This window comes from Taudactylus pleione, unplaced genomic scaffold (assembly GCF_031769625.1).
Source record: "Taudactylus pleione unplaced genomic scaffold, aTauple2 ptg000318l, whole genome shotgun sequence".
NCBI lineage: Eukaryota > Metazoa > Chordata > Amphibia > Anura > Myobatrachidae > Taudactylus > Taudactylus pleione.
Genome location: NW_028284719.1, coordinates 150,933 through 174,305, shown reverse-complemented (window position 1 = coordinate 174,305; position 23,373 = coordinate 150,933). Strand labels below are relative to the sequence as shown.

The 23,373-nt window shown below is 47.6% G+C and overlaps 1 protein-coding gene across 1 annotated transcript in view; it reads right to left on the bottom strand.

Moving 5' to 3' along the window:
* Window positions 1-23,373, bottom strand: part of TTC34 (tetratricopeptide repeat domain 34) — a 155,731-nt gene that overhangs the window by 114,324 nt on the left and 18,034 nt on the right. The window contains exons 3-5 of the mRNA XM_088442863.1: window positions 15,865-16,090; window positions 7,006-7,198; window positions 3,338-3,504 (exon numbers count right to left, since the gene is read on the bottom strand). Of these exons, the coding sequence (XP_088298989.1) occupies window positions 3,338-3,504; window positions 7,006-7,198; window positions 15,865-16,090 (586 nt within the window). The remainder of the gene's footprint in view (window positions 1-3,337; window positions 3,505-7,005; window positions 7,199-15,864; window positions 16,091-23,373) is intronic.

Genomic DNA, 23,373 nt, shown 5'->3' with positions numbered 1-23,373 from the left:
TTGGTGGTGCAGAATTTTCTGAAAAGCGACAGGGGCGTGCAGGAGACGCTTTGGGTGGCCCGAAAAATTTCTGGCCACTTTTGCCATTCAGCGACTGCGTGCGTCTGTGTCATAATAAAGGGCCGGCTGGCTTGTCCGTTAAAGAGTGCTGTAACCCCCAAAGTGCACTCCAAACAAAATAAAAAATTCTTCTTTTTTTTTTCTGTCTTTGTGAAATGTATGCGCAGTACCCGCACCTGTATCCTCAAAGCAGCAGCTACAAGCGTGCGTCTGTCTGTTAAAGGGTGGTGTAACCCTCAAAGTGTGCTCCACAAACAATAAAAAATTCTTCTTTTTTTTTCTGTCTTTGTGAAATGTATGCGCAGTAGCCGCACCTGCATCCTCAAAGCAGCAGCGACAAGCGTGCGTCTGTCTGTTAAAGGGTGGTGTAACCCTCAAAGTGTGCTCCACAAACAATAAAAAATTCTTCTTTTTTTTTCTGGCTTTGTGAATTGTGTGGGCTGTTGCCGCACCTGCATCCTCAAAGCAGCAGCGACAAGCGTGCGTCTGTACGTTAAAGGATTACATCGGTGACAGCTTCCAAGTAGGCATGTCAGACAGTCCATACCTGTACTGGCAGGAAAAAGAGGCAATTTGGAGGCCCCTGTACAAACTGGCTCTATTTTACCTGAGTTGCCCCCCCCTCCAGTGTGTACTCCGAAAGAGTGTTTAGTGCAGCCGGGAACCTTGTCAGCGAAAGGCATAGGAGGTTGCTTCCACAAAATGTGGAGAAGATGATGTTCATAAAAATGAATTATCAACTCTTCCAGGGAGACCAGCCTCCAGAATGTACAGAGGGACCTGTGGTGGTGGATTCCAGCGGGGACGAATTATTACTCTGTGAGGATGAGGATGTACACAACACTGAAGAGGGTGAGGAATCGGTGAATGAGGAGGATAAGGATGACATCTTGCCTCCGTAGAGCCAGTTTGTGCAGGGACAGATTATTTGCCAGCTTGATTTGTGGGGGCCCAAACGAACCAATCATTTCAGCCACAGTCGTGTGGCAGACCCTGGCGCTGAAATGATTGGCTTGTTAAAGTGTGCATGTCCTGTTTATACAGCATAAGGGTGGGTGGGAGGGCCCAAGGACAATTCCATCTTGCACCTCTTTTTTTTTCTTTGCATTATGTACTGTTTGCGGCCTAGTTTTTCAAACTGCCATCCTGTCTGCCACTGCAGTGTCACTCCTAGATGGGCCACGTGTTTGTGCCGCCCACTCGTGTCGCTTAGCATAGTCATCCATCTACCTCGGTGCAACCTTTTGGACATAAAAACGCTATTGTGAGGTGTGAGGTGTTCAGAATAGACTGGAAATGAGTGGAAATTAAGGTTATTGAGGTTAATAATAGCATAGGAGCAGAAAAATCAACACATTCTGTGATTTTAGCTGTTTTTATGCTTTTTTTAAAAAAAATACAGATCCAAAACACAAAACCCAGAACCCAAAACACCGAAGGGTGGTTTTGGCAAAACCAATCCAGATCCCGAACATGAAGAAAGATCCAGATCCAAAACCAAAACACAAAACACGAAAAGTGGCCAGTGCACTCCCCTACCATACATACATAACACTAACTTGCAGATTATGAATGTCAGGGAGACTTCCTAAATAGTGATCTCCCTAACTCCCTGAAGAGTCTAGCATTATTCCTGAGGCAAGGCCGGGTGGGTACAATACAGTGCATGATGTCATCACTCTCCGCTTACCCTGGAGAAAACACATTGGAGAAGAATGAGGATGTGGGCTACAAGAAAATGGCCACTGCTCTCCAACACACTGATGGCTACATAAGCGGCTATGTGTCCAAGGCTTTGTGATGAATTACAGGGCACGTATGACAAATTGCATGAACCTGGTGGAAGGGAAAGAGAGGGGGTAATTTATTGCACTAACAAATAGTAGAGTGCAGTGTAACGTTAGTGGGTTTATGGACTAAAGAAAATACCTTTTGGACACTGAGGCAGGCTCTTTCAGTGATTATGGCAAATTTATTTTTGTTTACTGTGACAACTGCACATGGTATACAAAATGTAAATACATGGTAATATCTATGTAGATATAAAAGTGATTTAGTCACAGCAGATGCCTGGTTGAAGGGTCTCGTCTCTCTTCCCATGGCCATCGGTGCAGTGTCCATCAATGGTTACCATCGATGGGCCCAACGGTGATTACCATCGATGGCACAAAAACCATCTATGACAGAGGTTCCCAAACGCGGTCCTCAAGTCTCCCCAACAGTTCAAGTTTTAGAGATATCCATGGTTGTGCACAGGTGGTTAAATCAAATTGACTGAGGTACTAATTAAGTCACCTGTGCTCAACCATGGATATCTCTAAAACCTGAACTGTTGGGGAGCCTTGAGGACTGCGTTTGGGAACCTCTGATCTATGGTAAACCAATGATGGTTTGCACCCCTTCAACGAATGGAAATGGGGCTTAATGACGCGCGGGGGGGGGGGCTAAGCTCCGTCCTGTCAATGAAAAAGAAAAAAATCATCGGTCCCACTCATCCATCGATGATGGAGAACCATTGGTTCTCTGCCATCGATGGCGAAGCTAGTTAACATCAGTCAGTCACCATGGTTAATGGCTGTCCCTAACCCTCAGTGAGAGCAGTTAGCACCTAACCTTGGGCCTCATTCAGACCCACTCGCAAGCGGCTGTCCGCTCGCAAGTGGGTCGATGATGTGCACTGCGCATGCGCACGATGGAGGGAGCTCCGTCGTGCGCATGCGCCAGACGCGACGAGCGAAGGACTTTCCTTCGCTCGTTGTGTCTGATCAAAGGGGGCGTGCTGTCGATGTTGATTGACAGCACGCCCCCTTTGGTGGGTGTGCCGGGGGCGTGCCTCCCAGACGGAGGCGTTCCCAAGGGAACGCCTACCGTCAGAAGCCGGCCCCACTGACATCACTAGTGATGTCAGTGGAAGTGATTTTGGCTCTGATAGAGCCAAAATCACTCCAGGGCTTGTGGTCGAAAACCCCGACCACAGGCTTCTGGTCGCACTGGCGATGGTCGCGATGGTCAAGACCATCGCGACCATCATCGTGCACGCTCCTATGTGCTGTGGGTGGTGACCCACAGCTATACGAGCGTCCAGGAGGACGCTCCATTTTTATGGAGGACGGCCCTCATTCAGAGCGAGCGCTCTGCTCAGAGCGTCCGGCTCTGAATGAGGGCCCTTGTTCCAAATGCGAATGTCCATATCAGGACATGCGTGTACAATTAGAACATAGATATATACTTTTTCAAACATAGGCAAGGATGAACAAACCACAGGCTTCAGTATTACCTTCTGCTGGTTCAGCGTCATGTGGGTGAATCCTTTCCCGCAGAGTGCCTCCACATTGCTAGCTTCATCCTTCAGTACGCTGTTGAAATCAAATATTGCCGTCTTCTTCTGTCCCAGCTGCCCGTAACATCTGGCTCTGGCGAGCAGCGAATCCTTGGCGTGTCCCCCTTATGATGAATACAAAAGATATATTTTTATAAGGCATTACTGTGTTACCAAAACAAATGATCTTATCTTGTTACCCATGACATTTTTTAAGCTATGCGGAGGATTTGTTCTGTAGCGTCAGGCAGATGTTTAAAGAATTTGTACAATTGCCCAGAGCACCTGCTCTAAGTACTTAGGGAATTGGACACATTTTTTTGGTAACCAGATTTTTCATTGTGAATGTAACAGGAATTTCTGGTCATATTTCTATCTAATCAGATAAAAAAAAATCATAAAAATAAATAAAATAATAATAATAATAAAACTAATAAACATAAACACAAAAAAACATAAAAATAATAATAAAACTAGTAAACACACAAAAAAACATAAACATATATATATATAATAATAATAATAAAACTAATAAACACACACAAAAAAACTATTTAACTGAAAGTATCATTAATGTTATTCTGACATTACAGGAAGATATGTAACTGTTTTGTTGCTGGGGAATGCATCTTGCAGCCGTATAAGTTGATACAGCACTCATTTACATTAATTACTATCGTGTTATCATCACAAAACATTTTTTTTTATTATACACTGCCCCATATTCTACGTTAGAGGTGCTCAAACTTGGCCCTCAGGACCCCACACAGTTCACGTTTTCCACGGTCCCAGCAGGTGCACAGGTGTAGTCATTACTATGACACATTTTAAAAGTTCCACAGGTGGAGCTACTTATTTCACTTGTGATTCTTCAAGGAGACCTGGAAAACATGCACTGTTTGGGGTCTTGAGGACCGAGTTTGTGATCTAGGATATTTACAAAGCTGCAAATGATGTTTTATATATATTTTAGAACAGACATGCTCATTTATGTGGCAATTGCGTGATTAGAAAGTCAAAATGGCAGCGCATGCAACGTGTAAAAGATCATATTACAGATGGTAGGTGCGCCATAAAGATACGCAAATCCGGCCCTGATGGGCCCGGCAGGCAGTGTACTATTTTAAGAGAAAGAATTTAACAGTTCAAATGAATGATGGGAATACAGTATGCTAAAGAGATAATAAGACTAAAAACAGCCAATAGTCCCCGCTATTCACTGTCCTTTTTCTATTTAATATGGCTGGGGGCAGGGGCGTATCTATAATGGGTGCGGGGAACACGGGCCCCTGGGTCCAGGAGGGCCCCGCACTGCACATACTGCACCCATAATATTACTTACCTCGCCGGAGTCCCACGTTGGCGTGGGGGTATGGCGCTCTAAAAAACAACTGAAAAATGCCCGCTGCGGCCATTTTCCCGTCGTTTGTGCATGCACAGTACAGGGAAAATGGCCGCCGTGGCCATTTTCCCAGTGACCTGTGCATACATTATAGACTCTGGGCACACTCTAGTGCCCAGAGTCTATAACTTCGGCAGTGGCCGCGCACAGCTCAGTTCGCTCCCGGCTGCCGGGCGCAGAGGAGGGGGCCCGTGTCGGCACACGGGCCCCCTCCTCTCTATAGCACTAGTACTGAGGCTGCTACAGAGTTTTTGGGGAAACAAACTTACTAAGCAGTGGGTTTAAATTACTGGTGTGATTGAGTTTTAGTTTAGAAGATCAAAATGACGTTTAGTAAATACTGTGGTTTTGACGTAAAACCCGTCATTAATTTACATAAGGTCTCATCGGTTTCTGAGTCCCATCAAACTCGCTGCTTCACAATTTAGCCGCAGTTGCAGACCTGAGTAGGGTCAGAACAGATCCTGAAAACGCACCGTCCTTAGCAGTAGATGAATGGTCATTGATTCTAAATGCAAATTCCACTGTATCACAGATTATTTTTAGATGGGCTCACATGGATTATGAGCGGCGCATTTCGGGATTACAAATTACAAGGTACCATGTTCCCGGAAATATATAGTTTTGCACAGGGGAATCCTTTATCCTGGAGATAAAAGTTTCCCCTGCGGAAAACTAGAGCATATGCTATCCTGAAACGCGTCAAGCTTCTCCTACTGCATTAAATGCATCTTTTCTTCAGAAGCAATGCGTTTTCAGCGAAAAATGCGCCCAACTGTAAGTGAACGCCGTATATTCAGCAATCTCATAAAACATTAGGGTAAAAGCGAATGTAGTAGCATCTACTGGCTGTCGCCCTTCTGAGTTTATACAAATGGCTTACAAACGCCCGTTTTTTTTGCGAGCACTAGTAGCCTCCCCCATCAACACCCTGGAACGCCATCATCACTATTTCCGTTACCATTCCGATTCCATCTGTCCTAAACGCACCCGCACACATGTGCGTACACTCTGTGTAACTCTTGTATCATAGGGGTCGTTACAAATTGCCACACCTGCGCAGCTGCAAATAATCGCTCAACGTTATGACGTAGGGATTGCAGAAGACCCTAAGGGCCTGATTCAGAGCCGCTCGTAAGCGGCCGCTTGTTCGCTCCGAGCGATGTTTGCCCAACTGCGCATGCGTACGGATCGTTATACGCATGCGTGAACCAGTCAGTGCGGCCGAAACTCATGTGCTCGCAAAATAGCGAATGCCTGATAATTTGAGTGACAGGAGGAGGCGTATGTGGGTGGTAACATGGGAAGGTGCTTGAAAACGGGGAGTGGAGATCCGAACGCAGGCGTGCTTAAAGGTCAAAACGGGCGTTTTATGGGTGTGCATAATTAATACAGCAGCGTCATTGACCACGTCACTGGGTTATTTTATAGTCAGAACTGCTCGCAAGATTGTGGTAGCAAAAACCAACCACAAGAATAGCGAGCAGTTCATACGCTGGTCGATGTACTCGATTAATCTAATAAATAGCGGACATGACGTAGGATGCGAGCGCCCAGGGGGCGTAGTTTCCCAAAAAACGACCGCAAGTTTTGTACGCTCGTTCAGACCTAGAGGCGTGAACAGACCGCAAAGAGCAAATGGTTCATTTGAATAGCCACCCCTATTTTCTGGACGAGCAAGCGCTAATTGCGTCCGGCTCTGAATCAGGCCCTAAATCTGGCTCTAGTTGTAGAAGTTTTTTTTAAAAAAAATTGCCCAAAAAATGGACACTCCCTTTAATTTTCCTATATGATGTTCTGTGAATTTGTAAATATGAGGTGACCAAGCATGAACTGAACGGGAATAATTCCTGCTTTATCCCTCTGCTCAACCTACTTCTAATTACGAGTGGCTTATGCTTGAGTTGCAAAATGAGAAATCATTAATTAATGTTAAAATGAATTTCCATTACCCTTTGAAAGAGTATTTCAATTCACGATGAGTCTGAAGAAGCCATCTGGAATATTAAACGAGCCCTTTGAAGTGTGGAGCCACGCCGCTGGAGGCTGATAAGAGTGAAATCCTACCTGCTGTTTGATCCATCCGTCACTTTATACGTTCAAGCTGTAGATTTTAATGGAGCGTTTATGATTCGTCGGGAGGGCGACATTTTCCTGCCCTTTTCCCCGTCGCATTGATTGTCCCTAGAAGGGCTTTCACAGTAAACAATTCTGCTTGTCTCACCTGAGGCAATAATAGCAAAAGATAAGTAGGCGACAGCTTCTTTCAGATACGCGTCCCCTTGTTTGCTCTGTAAAATAGACAGAGCCTTAGAATGACAGTGATTCTGCATCAATTTACGGTCGTCTTCCTTAAATATATCCATCATGGGTAGAAGGCACGACGTGTCGCCCAGCTGAATGACTTTTTTTATGAGCTGGAAAAGAGCGTAAAGCAGATTCCCGTAAGTTCATTTTACTTTCAACAGAGGATTATATAATTTAATGTATAATTGGCAATAAAATGAATTAAACTCAAAGGGCAAAGTTATTCCAGTGTAAAAAGTCATCTCATAACCAGACCTGTCATGGCAAAGCAGGTCCAATAGGGGGTGTAGATAAGTATGTGGGGGTCACTTTTATATGCAGTCAGGGGCGTATCTATAATGGGTGCAGGGTGTGCGGGGAACATGGGCTCCTGGGTCCAGGGGGGCCCCACACCGCACACCCTGCACCCATAATATTACTTACCTCTCCGAAGTCCCACGTCGGTGCGGGCGTCCGGTGCTGTAAAACGACTGGAAAATGGCCGCGGCGGCCATTTTCCCATCTTTTGCGCATGCACGGTACAGGGAAAATGGCCGCCGCGGCCATTTTCCCAGTGACCTGTGCATACACTATAGACTCTGGGCACACTCTAGTGCCCAGAGTCTATAACTCCGGCGCTGGCCGCGCACAGCTCAGTTCGCTGCCGGCCGCTGGGCGGAGAGGAGGGGGCCCGTGTCGGAGACTGCACACGGGCCCCCTCCTCTCTAGAAACGCCCCTGTATGCAGTATACCATGGGCATAACTACCATAGGTGCAAGGGGTGCAGCAGCTATGAGCTCCAGATCTTGGGGGGGGGCATCTTTCTTGTCAAAGTTACATGTCTTATATACATTATTTACCATTGTGTGGTACATAGGGGTCCTTACAAACTTTTGCTTTGGGACGTTCAGTGCCTAGTTACACCCCTGCACTATACCATGCCTGCCAACTACTGTATTGCAATTTCACCAGGATGGTGGACTTTAAAAGGGGTGGAGCTTATGTGAAATTGGTGAACACAATGACATTTTGGGATGGGGCGTTTTCAGATCGGTGGGGCTTATTTTGTTTGATTCTGCATTTGTACATGATGGGAGGTATCCATACTATAAATAGTCTAAATTCTCCCTCCCTATGGGAGACATTGGGGAAGAGGCAGAAATGGGGGGAGGGCAGTGATGATACAGAGAGAGGAGGTGAGGGTGGCAGAGGGAAAAGAAAAACAGACAGGAGGAGGGGTCAGGAAGGAATAGAGATGAGAGATAGGTGGGTATGTGCAGGTGGGATAGAGATGGGAAGGTTGGAGAAGGTCAGTGCTTGGAGCTGGCGATCCTCCCCCCTTCATTAGCGCAAACCTTACCCTCTCCACTGGTTGCCCTGACAGTGAAACCCCTCTGCACAGCACCACCCACAATCCCCCCCAAACATAGAACAAATAGATGGGGGTGACAGATGACAGAGATAGATGGAGGGGGGGACAGAGATTCAATAAACACATTGGAGGCATGAGGCTGGAGAAACACAATGGGGATGCATGAGGCTAGAGGCATACAGGAGGAGGCATGAGTCTGGAAAGACGGGGGAGGCATGAGGCTGGAGAGACACAGGGGGATGCATGAGACTGGAGACATACAGGGGGGAGGCATGAGTCTGCAAAGACATAAGGGGAGGCATGAAGCTGGAGAGACACAGGGGAATGCATGAGGCTGGAGATACACAGGATGAGGCATGAATCTGGAAAGACATAGGGGGAGGCATGAGGCTGGAGAGACGGGGATGCATGAGGCTGGAGACATACAGGGGGGAGGCATGAGTTTGCAAAGACATAGGGGGAGACATGAGGCTGGTGAGACACAGGGGGATGCATGAGGCTGGAGACATACAGGGGGGAGGCATGAGTCTGGAAAGAAATAGGGGAGGCATGATGCTGGAGAGACCCTGGGGAGCATGAGGCTGGAGAGACATGGTGACATGAGGCATATGTATTTATTATGTAAACATTTACTTTTAAAATCCTTTTAAACCAGTCATTAATACAAACTATTAAAATATAGCGAAAGCATAAACAGACCCTGCTTTAAAAACTAGTCATCTACTTTGTACATTGCATTACTTCATCCTTGCCTACTCTTTGAGGGTGTTCTGCAAGCTCGGAGGAGGCAGGCAGCTGGTGGTGCTAAGGGCATAATGACATGATTCGCTCTGAATCGTGCCATCACCGGCCCGCTATCGCTGTGTATTGCAGAGAACATAGACGTTACATCATTATGCTGCATAGACGCACTTCATAAAACCACTCTCACTCCCCTTCCACCTGCACTTGTCCCCCCAATAATCACCTGGATAGCCCATAAGGAAAGTAGCTAGGCGTGCTTTTGCTTACATACTGTACATAAATAATGATGTTACATTATTTAGGTAGATTTGGCTAGGCAAATACAGTATACTATATTTGGTGGCTTAACAAGCAAATAAGCTCCTCCTAAGGCAAAGGACTTCTGGGTAATCCCATCTGTATGCTAGCCCAGTCAGACAAAATCCTGTCCAGTGGGTTTTTAGACAGGTACAGAAAAATCATAAGTTATCATTTATATTAAAACAGCTTTCTTACTGTAACAGGTTGCTGAGTTGGGGACTGGGGGGGTGGTGGTGTTTGATCTACGCTAAACAATCGGAAAGTCAGCAGATTTGCAGAGTTGTGTACAAATGAGAGCTGTGGCTTGGTGACATGATACTCAGGGGTGGAGCCAGTGATGTCATAGCTGCTCAAATGACCACTCTCCACGAGATGTGGGAGGAGCTTCAGCTGTCACGTTGCAGGGTGGTGATGCTATACGTTAATGCCTCATATCTGAACATTTATTCTTTGAAGTGGCCCCGTAGCCTTCAAGAGGGTATCCGGTCGATAAAAAAAAAAAGGTAAACTTTCAGATCGACACCAGAAGGTCGACACATTCTGAATGTCGACTGTCACAAGTTCGACCTGGTCATCAGGTTGACCATCATTCTGTAGACATATATTTAGGTCGAAGGAGTTAAATGGTTCAAAAGGTCGTTGTTTAACATTGGAACACTAAACAGTTGACACATTGTTTTTAGTTTGTTATTTTAGCATAACCCTCGACCGGTAGCGTCATGAGGGGGGTGCGGGCTGCACCCGGGTATCACCCTCACAGGGGGTGGCACCAAAACGCCGGCTCCTCTGCAGTGGCAGGAGCAGAGTGCTGCAGTGCGACATTTTCCTGCAGCACCCGGCTCCGGTCATAGAAGGGCCACGCCCCTTTATTGAGGCCACATCCCCTTTACGGCCAGGCGCGCCTCAGGCGCCCCAGGGGTATCGAGAGTGCGCACCGGGTGTCAGCAAACCTGGTGACGCCTCAGCCCTCGTGACCTGAGGTAGCAGAAATCATATTTACCCCTGGAAGCATTGATGTTTGGAGTAGCTGTGAATCTCCTTTTTGTGTGTGGATGATAAATAGGAGTATATTTATGTAGATGACCTTTATTACCTTAGATAATTAAATTTTCTGTATGTATGTCTATATGTATGTATTTTCTGGATCACCTGTTAGGCAATCTAGAGCCTTAGGAGCCTGTCTCTGTATAGCAGAGCCCCGATGTGGGCGCCCCTGCCGCGGACGTGCTGACTTCCTTCCCTTTGGCCACCTACTGTATGCTGCACTGCAGGTAAGTGATCGGACAGTCTCCTACCCTCCTCTTCCTCCCTCTGCCCTCCTCCCTATCCCCCTTCTCTCTCCATTATGTATCCACTTCCCCAGAAGAGCAGGTCACCCTCCCACATTCCATGGTGAAACGGGATCTTAATGTGGCAGTAGGAAATTAATGTAAGACTAAGGACAGGATGCACTATGATCTATTATGCCGTCAAACCCAAGAAAATGCAGTTTTCCCTGGCTTCACCGCATTTTTCATATGCACCAAGCTTCATGGAGCCAGCGCGTTGCAGTCTAGAAGCCTGTGCGCTTCTCTTGGCCAAATTCACTGAGAAGGACACAATCGGATCTCCCAGTGTCTCCTGTGGCGTGCGTAGGATGCTAGAGGGACTTCTAGCTTATAAAACCGGAAGTTCCTCTATTACAAAGGACAGCTTCTATTGGTAGAGCTGTCCTTTGCGAATTTCTTTCATGCATACCGGCGTAATTAAAGCTAGCACGCAGGCGATGAGTGGCCGGATGCATCTCATGCAAAATGTGATCCTTGATTCCACCTTAAATCATGTCATTTTCCTTTAGCTTTCATATATTTAAAAAAGAAAACATATAAGTGATTTCCATAGTAATTATCAACATTTCATGTCAATTTCATAAAAAAAAGAAATAAAAATTGATAACATTTTCCGCTTAGTATTTCCGAGCAGGAACAGCCAGATACAATGACGCAGCTCAACACATCTGCTCTCTGGGACTGCTTTAGGAAATGCTTATTGGCGCCTTGCGATCATCACATAAGCCATAAAGTGGACTTTGACAAATTTCCCTGCGTCACATTGAAAGTATGTTCTCTTATCAGCAGCGTTGTGTACACACTGTGCGCCGGATTCAGCAAGGAACGCACGGATGGAGACGTGCGCACCCGTCCGCTGCGAGTATATGCTAATAAATGCATACGCACGCAGAATAAGCAGACGCCTAGCAAAACACAATACCTCCCACTTCCCTTAACGTGCTTTCTGTTATATCACGCAAAACAGCGGAAACATCGGTAACATTGAGAACCATCGAACACATTAGCATATTAATGGTTGACCTGACTCCATGCAGGATGTGTGCCGCTTCCTGCGTGCAACTAGACCTCAGGCTACGGCTGTGGCCGCAAGGGCTTAATTATGCACGCCCCTAAAACGCCGTCCAAACGCACAGGCACGCCTGCGTTTGCCCGTCCACCACCACAAAATGGCGCTTCCTGTCAATCACTTTTCTCTGGGTCTGCGTTGGCTGTGCACACGCAGTACCCATCGCAATAGCTAGTTCGCGCACTGCGATGCATACGCATGAGCAGAGCTAAAACATCGGCTGAGTGCGTGCGTTCTCTTCTGTGCGTTCCTTGCTGAATCAGGCCCTATATTCCCAAACAGTAAAACATTTCAGCAAGTACAGTACTATATCGCCCTCTGCTGAGAAAAAGTACTAAGTACATCCAGAAATTGCTAATCTTTAAAGCAGGTCAATTCCATCTTATAGTAATTTTTTTTTAAAGTAACCATCTATCCCCCTTTGTCCCCTCTTTCTTTGATTATGGGGGACCCCCCTCTGCACTGTTGGGGTCCATAATACTATTTGGCCCAACAATAAAGCTTAGGATTTGTGAGTAATTTGCAATTTCTATAGAGATGAGTCATTACTGACCACTATTGCGATCGCAGTTGCGATTACGCATGGATCTCTGCTTCAAAAATATGCTAATGACTATAATTGCAATGCCGTCGCACAGCCAGCATAGAGACGCTCATTACCTCCCACTACTGCATTCACACATCCGTATTAATTTGCAATCCTCCGTACACATCGGGAACATCGAGTAACATCGGTCCCTCACACAGATTTATAGCAAGTCTGACCTTACTTAGAAATTGCTAACCTGGTGGCACGCAGTGAGTAGTGTATGCTGTCGCAGTGGATAATTTATGCATGTCAATGTAACGGCGTTCAAACGGACAGCCATGCCTGCGGTTCTCCAACCACTTCCCCCGATCACCACCCCCAAACTCTGCCCTGACATCAATTATTCTGCGATGGGTCTGTAACTCCATGAGTGAACACAGGGCCTGATTCAGACCAGGCCGCAAGCGCTGAGCGCTCGCAACCGGGTCGATGGTGGCCCAGAGCTCATGCGCACGACGGAGCCGGCTCCGTCGTGCGCATGCGCGAGACCCGGATAGCGACGGGCACTCCGTCGCTCCAGGTCTCGCAACAAAGGGGGGGAGCTGTCGATGTTGAGTGACAGCTCGTCCCCTTTGGTGGGCAGGCCGGGGGGGTGGCTGCCCAGACTGAGGCGTTCCCATGAGAATGCCTGCCGTTTGGGGGCCGGCCCCACTGACATCACAAGTGATGTCAGTGGGAGAGATTTCGGCTCTGTTAGAGCCGAAATCTCTCTGGGGCTTGCGGTAACGAGACCCTACCACAAGGGTCTCGTCGCAAGCCCGATGGTCGCGATGGTCTTGACCATCGCGACCATCATCATGGCTGCTCGCTGTAGCTGTGGGTGGTCACCCACAGCTATGCGAGTGGCCAGGAGGCCGTTCAAAAAAAAAAAAAAAAGCCCGGCCCTGATTCAGAACTAGCGCTCTGTCAGGGCGACCGGGTCTGAATCAGGGCCACAGAGCAATCGCAATGCTACCTCACGCACCCGCACTGCAATGCATACGCAATAATCGGCCGACTGCAGACGCTATCGTAAGAGCGATCCTTGCTGAATCGGGCCCTATGCCTGCTCCTGACATGGTGCAGAGGGGTAATCTCAGGGACCCCAGAATTCAGGTAAAGGGTGGTGGGAGGATACTTATCAAAATTATCAACATAAAGGTGGAATAAACCCTTAAAACATCAGCTACAGTGCAGACAAACAAAAAAACAGTATATCAAATAGTGACCAAAATCATAAAAAAAACCTGTAACATTACAAAAAAAATGTTTTGTTTGTTTTTTTAACTGAAGTTCTCTGGTTTTATATATATTAAAAAATAAAAAAGGCATCACTATAGCTTGTCCATGTAGAGACAATTCTCTCGGTGTAATCCCTTTTATTCTATCAACTATCTCTCCTACCATTGTTTCCGTTAGTAGCAGTGGCGGCTCTAGGGGAACCACACCAACTGCCACTCCAAACACTGCCAAACATAGATGGCCGGGACTCACTGGCAGTTGGTGTGGCTCCCCTATTTGAATTTTGGACTGCGCTGCAGCCTCACCCCTGGAGCCGCCACAGAGTCCATGTGCAATCTCCATGGTCCCCCCTCCCCCCCCCCCTTGTCCTGGTCTCTGGGAAAAAGGTGCGCTGGCCATTTTCCCGGGGATTTATCAACTCTGCATGTGCAAATTGCTGATTTCTACAGCGCTGCCACTGCCAACGCGGGACTCCGGAGAGGTAAGTATTAAACATGAGTGCAGGCAGGAGCATTTTAAGAGAGGAGGGGGCCCGTGTGCAGCCTCCGTTTGGGCCCCCTACTCTCTGTCAGCGCACTGAGCGCAAAAGATTCTCGCTTGATGCCAGAATCTACTGCGCATGCGCGGGTCTCCGGGAAAATGCCACCCGCGCCTTTTTCCCGGGACATCTTTTCTGCGCATGCGCGTGTCACCGGGAATATGGGCGACGCCATTTTCCCAGTGATTTTGTTGCTGCTCCGCAGCGCCAGTCCGGCTCTGCGGTGCAGCACATCAGAATCTGCGGACAGGTAAGTATCATTAACCATGGATGCAGGGTGTGCGGTGTGGGCCCTCAGGACCCAGGGGCCCGTGTGCACCGCATACCCAGCACCCATTATAGATACACCCCTGCCCACATCCTGTGAGGCTTCTGTGATCTCCGAGTTTGCCTGGGTCTCCTCCAGGTGCTCTGGTTTCCTCCCACAGACCAGGAGACATACTGCTGGCTTAATGGACTTCCGACTAAATTGCCTTAAGTGTATGTTTGGCTGTGCGGCTGTGTGTGGTCATTGATCATTGAACACTAGGAATGGAATTCGGGAGCCTGGCATCGAATGGTTTCTGGGCTTCCAACATCAAATCCAGTGATGCAATGGTAACTAACCGTCACATTGCAACCATTCGATAGTATTACCATTGCGATGGTTATACTATTATCTGAAAAGGGAGCTTCGCAGACCCCCCCCCCCCTGCCCACGTCACTGTTGGGGCGTTCCCAGCACTCTCCGAGATGCTGGGCTGCCCCCAGGCTCCCCTTACTCTGAGAATAGATGCACACAGGGTCTCTTCTCTTTCTACTCACCCGCTGCTCTGCTATGAAGGGCAGCGGTGTGTGCTTTCCCCCCACAGCCAAACATCGTATGGTCATCGGACAGCTGCACCCGATTGCTGGCAAGCAGCGAATTCCCGGTATTTGATGGAAATAGTACTGCCATGGAATCAGAAACATCGATGGTTGCTAACCATCGGCTTCCAATGTCTATCCCTAGGACTGACGTGGATAGATAAATATTGGACCTAGCTGATCTTATATACATAAAGGATAATAATAATACAGGTTGAGTCTCCCATAGCCAAATATTCCGAAATATGGAATATTCCGAAATACGGAATATATTTAGCATGACTGAGAAAGTGAAACCTTTGATTTCTGATGGTTCAATGTAGACAAACTTTGTTTAAAGCACAAATTATTAAAAGTATAGTATAAAATTACCTTCAGGCTGTGTGTATAAGGTGTATATGAAACATAAATGAATTTCATGCATGTACACAAACTTTTTTTGATGCACAAAATTATAAAAAATATTGTATAAAATTACCTTCAAGCTATGTGTATAAGGTGTATATAAAACATAAATGCATTCTGTGTTTAAACAGGTCCCATCCCCAAGATATTTAATTATTTTATGCAAATATTCCAAAATACGGAATATTCCAATATCCAAAATGCCCCTGGTCCCAAGCATTTTGGATATGGGAGACTCAACCTGTATTATTAAAAATAATTATAATAATTATAATAATAATTCATAATAAAGTAATAATCCTGTTCTTGTGAAAACTTTTTTTCAAATGAACTTTTAAGCCCAATGCTGCCATCTGGTGGCCGGAGAAACACTTGAAGACAATACCTGGTTTCCATCGTAAATAAATCCTTTTTTAAACTGCAGCAATGCCAGCCTGGCGAGCACGGGGGATCTCTGAGAACTGCTGTTGAGCGCCAGAGACAGCATCTTGCGAGCTTCTTCTATGCGATCCATTTGGTAGAGGGAGTCTGTGCAGAGGATCCGGCAAACATCATCGGTGGTATCCAGCATCATGAGGAGGATGGCCAGCTGGTGTACACCTGAAACATCACTAAAGAATAAGCAAAATTATGGTGACTGTTATTGGCTTCTCTCTAACGCAGTCTACCAACAGTGACAATGGGGGAGATGTAGTAAGCTCTGAAAAGTGATAAACTGGAGAGTGATAAACCAGCAGCCACTCAGCTCCCAACTGTCATTTTTCAAACAGTTGGGAGCTGATTGGTTGGTGGTTTATCACTCACCAGTTTATCACTTTTCAGAGCTTAGTACATATCCCCCATAGGGCATCGTCTAGAACATGTTGACAAAACTTCCAAGCTTTAAGGAAGAAAATGTTCTTGCTCTCCGTAAAGTACCAATGCTATTTACAAATAGGGGTGTGCACCGGACACTTTTCGTGTTTTGTGTTTTGGTTTTGGATCTGGATCTTTCTTCGTGTTTTGGATCTGGATTGGTTTTGCCAAAACCACCCTTCCGTGTTTTGGGTTCTGGGTTTTGTGTTTTGGATCTGGATTTTTTCTTAAAAAATAAAAAAAAAACGCTAAAATCACATAAATGGGCCTTTTTTTGTTCCTACGCTATTAATAACCCCAATAACATTAATTTCCACTCATTTCCACTCTATTCTGAACACCTCACACCTCACAATATTGTTTTTAGGCCAAAAGGTTGTACCGAGGAAGCTGGATGACTATGCTAAGCGACACAAGGGGGCGGCACAAACACGTGGCCCATCTAGGAGTGGCACTGCAGTGGCAGACAGGAAGCCAATCAGCGTTATGGTGCCCATTTGCATGTAGCACGAACCCGGGAGATCCGTGCTACATGCATCTGTGTGATTGGCACAGAGCAATGACAGGTCCGTGAGACCCGTCTGTGCTGCTGTGGTAAAAAAAAAAAAAAAAACCTGTGTAAAAAAAGAAAAAAATGGCGTGCACCCCCCCAAAAAAGAGCAACCAGCCCCGGGCATTAGTAACCCAGTGCTGGGTGTGCTTAAATACAGGGGACAAACGACGTAGGGGTCCCCTGTACTTAAGCACAACCAGCACCGGGCTAGTCAGAACCAGCGCTGGTTGCCAAAATACGGGGGACAAACGACGTAGGGGTCCCCTGTATTCTGCGCAACCAGCTCTGGGCTCTGATCCGGTCCTGGTTCTGGAAATATAGGGGACAAAAAATGAGTAGGGTTCCCCTGTATGTTCCAGAACCAGCACTGGACTTTTTCTAGCGGGGGGCTGATGCCACAGCCAGGGGAGCCCTTTCACCGGGCCCCCCAGCCGCAGCATCAACCCTGACCGCTAGTCAGCCCAGGCCGGGGATCCCTGGAGAGCTGGGGACCCCCCCAATAAAGGGGTCACCCTCTCCAGGGCACCCCAGGCCCAGGCTGATAGCCCGGAGCTATCCCCGCCACTCCTGGTGGCGGTGGGTGGCGGGTTGATTGTGTGGTGTGGTGTAAATAAAGAATATCAAACATTGTCTTTACAAGTAGAACTGCAAGTCCCAGCTAGCCTGCCCCGCATGCTGGTACTTGGAGAACCACAAGTACCAGCATGCAGGGCATTAAGGGCCCACTAGTACCTGTAGTTCACCTGTAAAAAAAATGTTTAAAAAAACACAGGACACACACACCGTGACAGTATAAGTTTATTAAACATACATACACACACACACATGTACACATACTCACCTATGTAACCTGTAGCATCGGTCCACTTGTCCGGTAAAGTATCCCTAGGGGACCTGTGAAAAAAAACATACTCACCATCTCCTATGCGAGGTTCTGTCCTCTTCGTTCCAAAGTAGGCATCCCCGGACTTGGCAAAAAAAAAAAACGAAAACGCGATCCACGAACTTAGTACCGTTCTATAGAACGGTACTTCCCGAATGAGAGCTTAGCGGCGGGGTATCACCATGGAAACCCCGCTGCTAAGCGTTCATTGGCTGAGAGAGGTCATCTCCCGTCTCTCAGCCAATGAACGGCTCCCTCCATTGTAGTCAATGGTGGGAACCGCAGGGTAAACTTTAATAACCTTGCGGCTCCCAGCATTGACTACAATGGAGGGAGCCGTTCATTGGCTGAGAGAGACGGGAGATGGCCTCTCTCAGCCAATGAACGCTTAGCAGCGGGGTTTCCATGGTGATACCCCGCCGCTAAGCTCTCATTCGGGAAGTACCGTTCTATAGAACGGTACTAAGTTCGTGGATCGCGTTTTCGTTTTTTTTTTTTTTGCCAAGTCCGGGGATGCCTACTTTGGAACGAAGAGGACAGAACCTCGCATAGGAGATGGTGAGTATGTTTTTTTTCACAGGTCCCCTATGGATACTTTACCGGACAAGTGGACCGATGCTACAGGGTTACATAGGTGAGTATGTGTACATGTGTGTGTGTGTGTGTGTGTGTATGTATGTTTAATAAACTTATACTGTCACGGTGTGTGTGTCCTGTGTTTTTTTTAAACATTTTTTTACAGGTGAACTACAGGTACTAGTGGGCCCTTAATGCCCTGCATGCTGGTACTTGTGGTTCTCCAAGTACCAGCATGCGGGGCAGGCTTGCTGGGACTTGCAGTTCTACTTGTAAAGACAATGGCCCTCATTCAGAGCCGTTCGCTATTTGTGGTCGCTCGTTTAAAAACAAGGGGTGGCTATTCAAATGATCCGTACGCACATTGCAGTCTGTTCACACCTCTAAGTCTGAACGAGCGAGCAAAACATACGCTCGTTTATTTGTTAAAAACGCCCCCTGGCCGCTCGCATCCTACGTCATGTCCGCTATTTATTAGATTAATCGAGTACATCGACCAGCGTATGAACTGCTCGCTATTCTTGTGGTTGGTGTTTGCTACCACAAATTTGCGAGCAGTTCTGGCTATAAAATAACCCAGTGACGTGGTCACTGACGCTGCTGTTTTAAATATGCACACCCATAAAACGCCCGTTTTGACCTTTAAGCACGCCTGCGTTCGGATCTCCACTCCCCATTTTCAAGCACCTTCCCCTGTTACCACCCACATACGCCTCATTCTGTCACTCAAAATAGCAGGCACTCGCTATATTGCGTACCAACGATTTTCGGCCGCACTGACTGGTTCGCGCATGCGTACTAAAAACCGTACGCATGCGCAGATGTGCAAACATCGCTCGGAACGAGCGTACTGCCGCTAACGAGCGGCTCTGAATGAGGGCCAATGTTTGATATTCTTTATTTACACCACACCACACAATCAACCCGCCACCCACCGCCACCAGGGGTGGCGGGGATAGCCCCGGGCTATCAGCCTGGGCCTGGGGTGCCCTGGAGAGGGTGACCCCTTTATTGGGGGGGTCCCCAGCTCTCCAGGGATCCCCGGCCTGGGCTGACTAGCGGTCAGGGCTGATGCTGCGGCTGGGGGGCCCGGTGAAAGGGCTCCCCTGGCTGTGGCATCAGCCCCCCGCTAGAAAAAGTCCAGTGCTGGTTCTGGAACATACAGGGGAACCCTACTCATTTTTTTCCCCTGTATTTCCAGAACCAGGACCGGATCAGAGCCCAGAGCTGGTTGCGCAGAATACGGGGGACCCCTACGTCGTTTGTCCCCCGTATTTTGGCAACCAGCTCTGGTTCTGACTAGCCCGGTGCTGGTTGTGTTTAAGTACAGGGGACCCCTATGTCGTTTGTCCCCTGTATTTAAGCACACCCAGCACTGGGTCACTAATGCCCGGGGCTGGTTGCTCTTTTTTTGGGGGGGGGGGCACGCCATTTTTTTCTCTTTTTACACAGGTTTTTTCTTTTTTATTTACCACAGCAGCACAGACGGGTCTCACGGACCCGTTAGTGCTCTGTGTCAATGACACAGATGCAAGTAGCACGGATCTCCTGGTCCGTGCGTGCATCTGTGTCATTGAAATACACAGCAGCACAGACGGGTCTCACTGACCCATCTGTGCTCTGTGTCACTGTCAATCACACAGATGCATGTAGCACGGATCTCACGAGTCCGTGCTACATGCAAATGAGCACCATAATGCTGATTGGCTGAGAGCCGTGACAGACGGCTCTGTCAGCCAATCAGCACTTTGCCCATTAAAGGCAAAGGCATTTTTTTTTAAATGGCCGCTCGAGGCAAAACCTCGAGATCCGACAGCAGATCTCGAGGTTTTGCCTCGGGAGAGGGATCCGGGGCAGACAGGGAGATCCGAGCTTGGGCTCGGATCGCCCCGGATCCCCGAAGTCCGGGTGGGTTCGGTTCTCAGGGAACCGAACCCGCTCATCCCTATTTACAAACCACAGAAAGTGCAATGCTACTTGATGTGCGCCATCGCACCTATTTGTCCACTATCCACATTTCATGTTGTACAATCGATCTGCACCTAAACTTTGTGGATAAACTTGGAAATGCACATGATGGAGACTGTAAAACACTGCCAGGGGACACCAAGACAATATTTACTATATGTCCCACGTGTGTTCGAGAATTTTTATTATGTGGCTCAAAGTGAACCTAGAAGGGTCTTTTCTACTTCAGTGAAACGGAGAGGTGTAGAATATGTCCCATTCAAAAACAGCTGATTTTTAAACCACGGCAGAAGTCTCCATCGTGGCACATGAGTCTACGCTTCCTGTAAAAAGGAGCAGTTTGATGACATCACACAAGAAATTTGGCACGCGAGATTCCACTTCTGCGTGTTTGTAAAAGACCCTTAGGGGGAGATTTACTAAAGGGTCGTTTTATCAGACAGACAGGTTTTTGGAGGTTTACTTTTTAAGGCGGTTTTCAAACCTTCAGATATACTAAAGGCTAAGCTGCCAGAAAATTGCCACTGTTACAAAGCATCACATTATAAATAGGAGTCCTGATTTTTTTTTTTTAAATGGGCAGAATACAAACTCCAGAAAAAAAATGGGATTAGGCTATTTTGAGTGACAGATTGTGGGTGGTAACAGGGGAAGGTGCTTGTAAACGGGGGTGTGGATGTGCAAATTTCTGGCGTGCCCGACCGTCAGAACGGCGTTTAATGGGTGTGCATAATTAGCAAAGTAGCTTCATTACACATGTGACTTGGGTGTATTTTAGCCAGAACTGCTCGCAATGTTGTGGTTGTAAAAGGCTACCACAAGCGCTGCGAGCAGCTCCGATGGCTCTCGATGTTCCCGATTAATCCTACAACTGCCGGAGATGACGTGTGTTGCTAGTGGCCAAGGGGCGTCTTTATACAGGTGTGAGCTCATAGTGCGGCCGCTCGCTATTACTTAGTGGGCGGCTTTACGCGACGCAGTGCGAGCGCATGATTTAAATAGCCGGCCCCTTTTAGCCAGCGAGCGGACGCAAATAGCGTCCTGGTCTGAATCAGGCCCTGCGGTCACGCACACACACAGGAATCCACCGCAGAGTGAGCGACATGCTGCCAGTATTTGGGAATGAGGACGGGGGGGAAGGGGGGTGGTTGGAGAAACGCAGGCATGCCTGTCCGTTTGAACGCCGTTGCATGGCCGTGCATAATTTATCCACTGCGACGGCATACACAGCTTGTGTACTTACTCACTGCTTGTGACCAGACTTTCAATTTCTGAGACAGGTCAGAGCAGCTGTCATTGTGACGGGCCGATGTTACTCGATGTTACCGATGTATACTCAGGACTGTGAGGTATTAGGGATGTGAGAAAGCGGTAGTGGGTGTCTCTATGCTCGTTGGCAGACATTAGTATATTTTCGCAGCAGCACTGCGTGCAATTACGGAGCTGCGATCGCAGTTGCTGAATCAGGCCCAATGTTTGCACAGGAGTTGGGGGGAGCGCAATGTAGTACATGACCGAGAGAGATACAGCTGAAGGAGCACATGAGTCTTTGCTGTGTGTCAAACATATACTATACAGCTCGTAATATAAGTCTCGACATGTTGTCGACACTCATGTGTGGGATGGGGCCCATAGAGCCCAGGGCCCAAAATCATCTTAATCCATCACTGGTCGCAGCAATTATGTGTTGACAACCTGGAAGAAGCTGAAATTCAAACAGGTCAGTATCAACGTCTTAACAGCGGCCCTGATTGGACAGAATCGTGGCCCCTAATTTAGAATCTTACACAGCGCTCATTCAACGTTCCCTTCTCCCAGCTACCAACACCGGGACACAAAGTACTGCGATGCTGATGAGGGTGCGGATTTCTGATCCCTAGAGAGCACTGGAGGAGTGAGGTGGGAATGGAGATGTAGATATTAGAGATGTGCACCGACCCCCGTGTTTTGGTTTTGGATCCGGATTCATCTTTGTGTTTTGGTTTTGGATCTGTATTTAAAAAAAAAACCAGCTGAAATTATATAATTGTGACCTGGTAGCATGCAATCCAAAACCCAAGTTTGGTTGTTAAATCCCAGTTCCAAACCACGAGAAGATCCGAACCGGGACTGGGTTTGACACTTGACCCCAAAGTGATTCTGACCGGAACCCCTAAATTCGGTTGTTGTCGGTTCTCTGGGAACCAAACCCGTACATCTCTAATAAATATTAACTAATTACCCTTCATCAATCTTTGGCACGCTATAGGGCAAATGTAACAGCCTGCGAGCTGCAGGCAGTCACAGGATTTGGGCGATTAAGCCACTAGATTTAGATTTAGTAAAGAGGTTGGTAGTATTGCCTTATAAATAGTTGCAGCTTTAAATCTGCTGAATAGACAACACCCTGCGGCTGACTGCAGCTCGCCGTTTGTACATTTACACCTCTATATAGCAGATAAAAGTCTCAGATACGTAACCATCTCTCAGAATTTCTCACTTTGAATGTAATAACATGGTGAAAGTTGTACAGATAACCAAGAGCATCCAATTAGCTATAAGATTGAGGGCCTGAATCAGAGAAGGATGGATTTGTAGAACCGCACACCTCCTTACTGCATTTGGGAACCCAGCACTGTGACTGATGTTGCAGGCTGGGATCATCATCGTAACCATTGTGACCAATGGTCACGATGGTAGCTCCTTTGGCCAGACTGCGGGAGCTGAAACTTCCCGAAGCCTGACCGGGTGCTAGTCACGTAAGAGGCTAGGAATCTGCATCCACCGATGCAGATCCTGGCCCCGTCCCTCCCCCGTTTCCAGGAACAGTGACCAGCCACGCCTGCGCCCCGCCCTCCAAACACCCCAACATGTCAGTTATGCTGCAGCTTGGGGGGGGGTCTGCGAGCATAATCGCAAGACCCGCTCTGCACATGCGCGGGAAGGTGCCTGCGCAACTGCAGACCTGGAAACATTGAAGATGTACGTTCATGTCCCTTAATCAGCTTTAAATTGCACAGGACTGCTTAGAGCAGGGATGGAGAACCTCAGGCCCAGGGGCCGTATAAGACCCCCGGAAT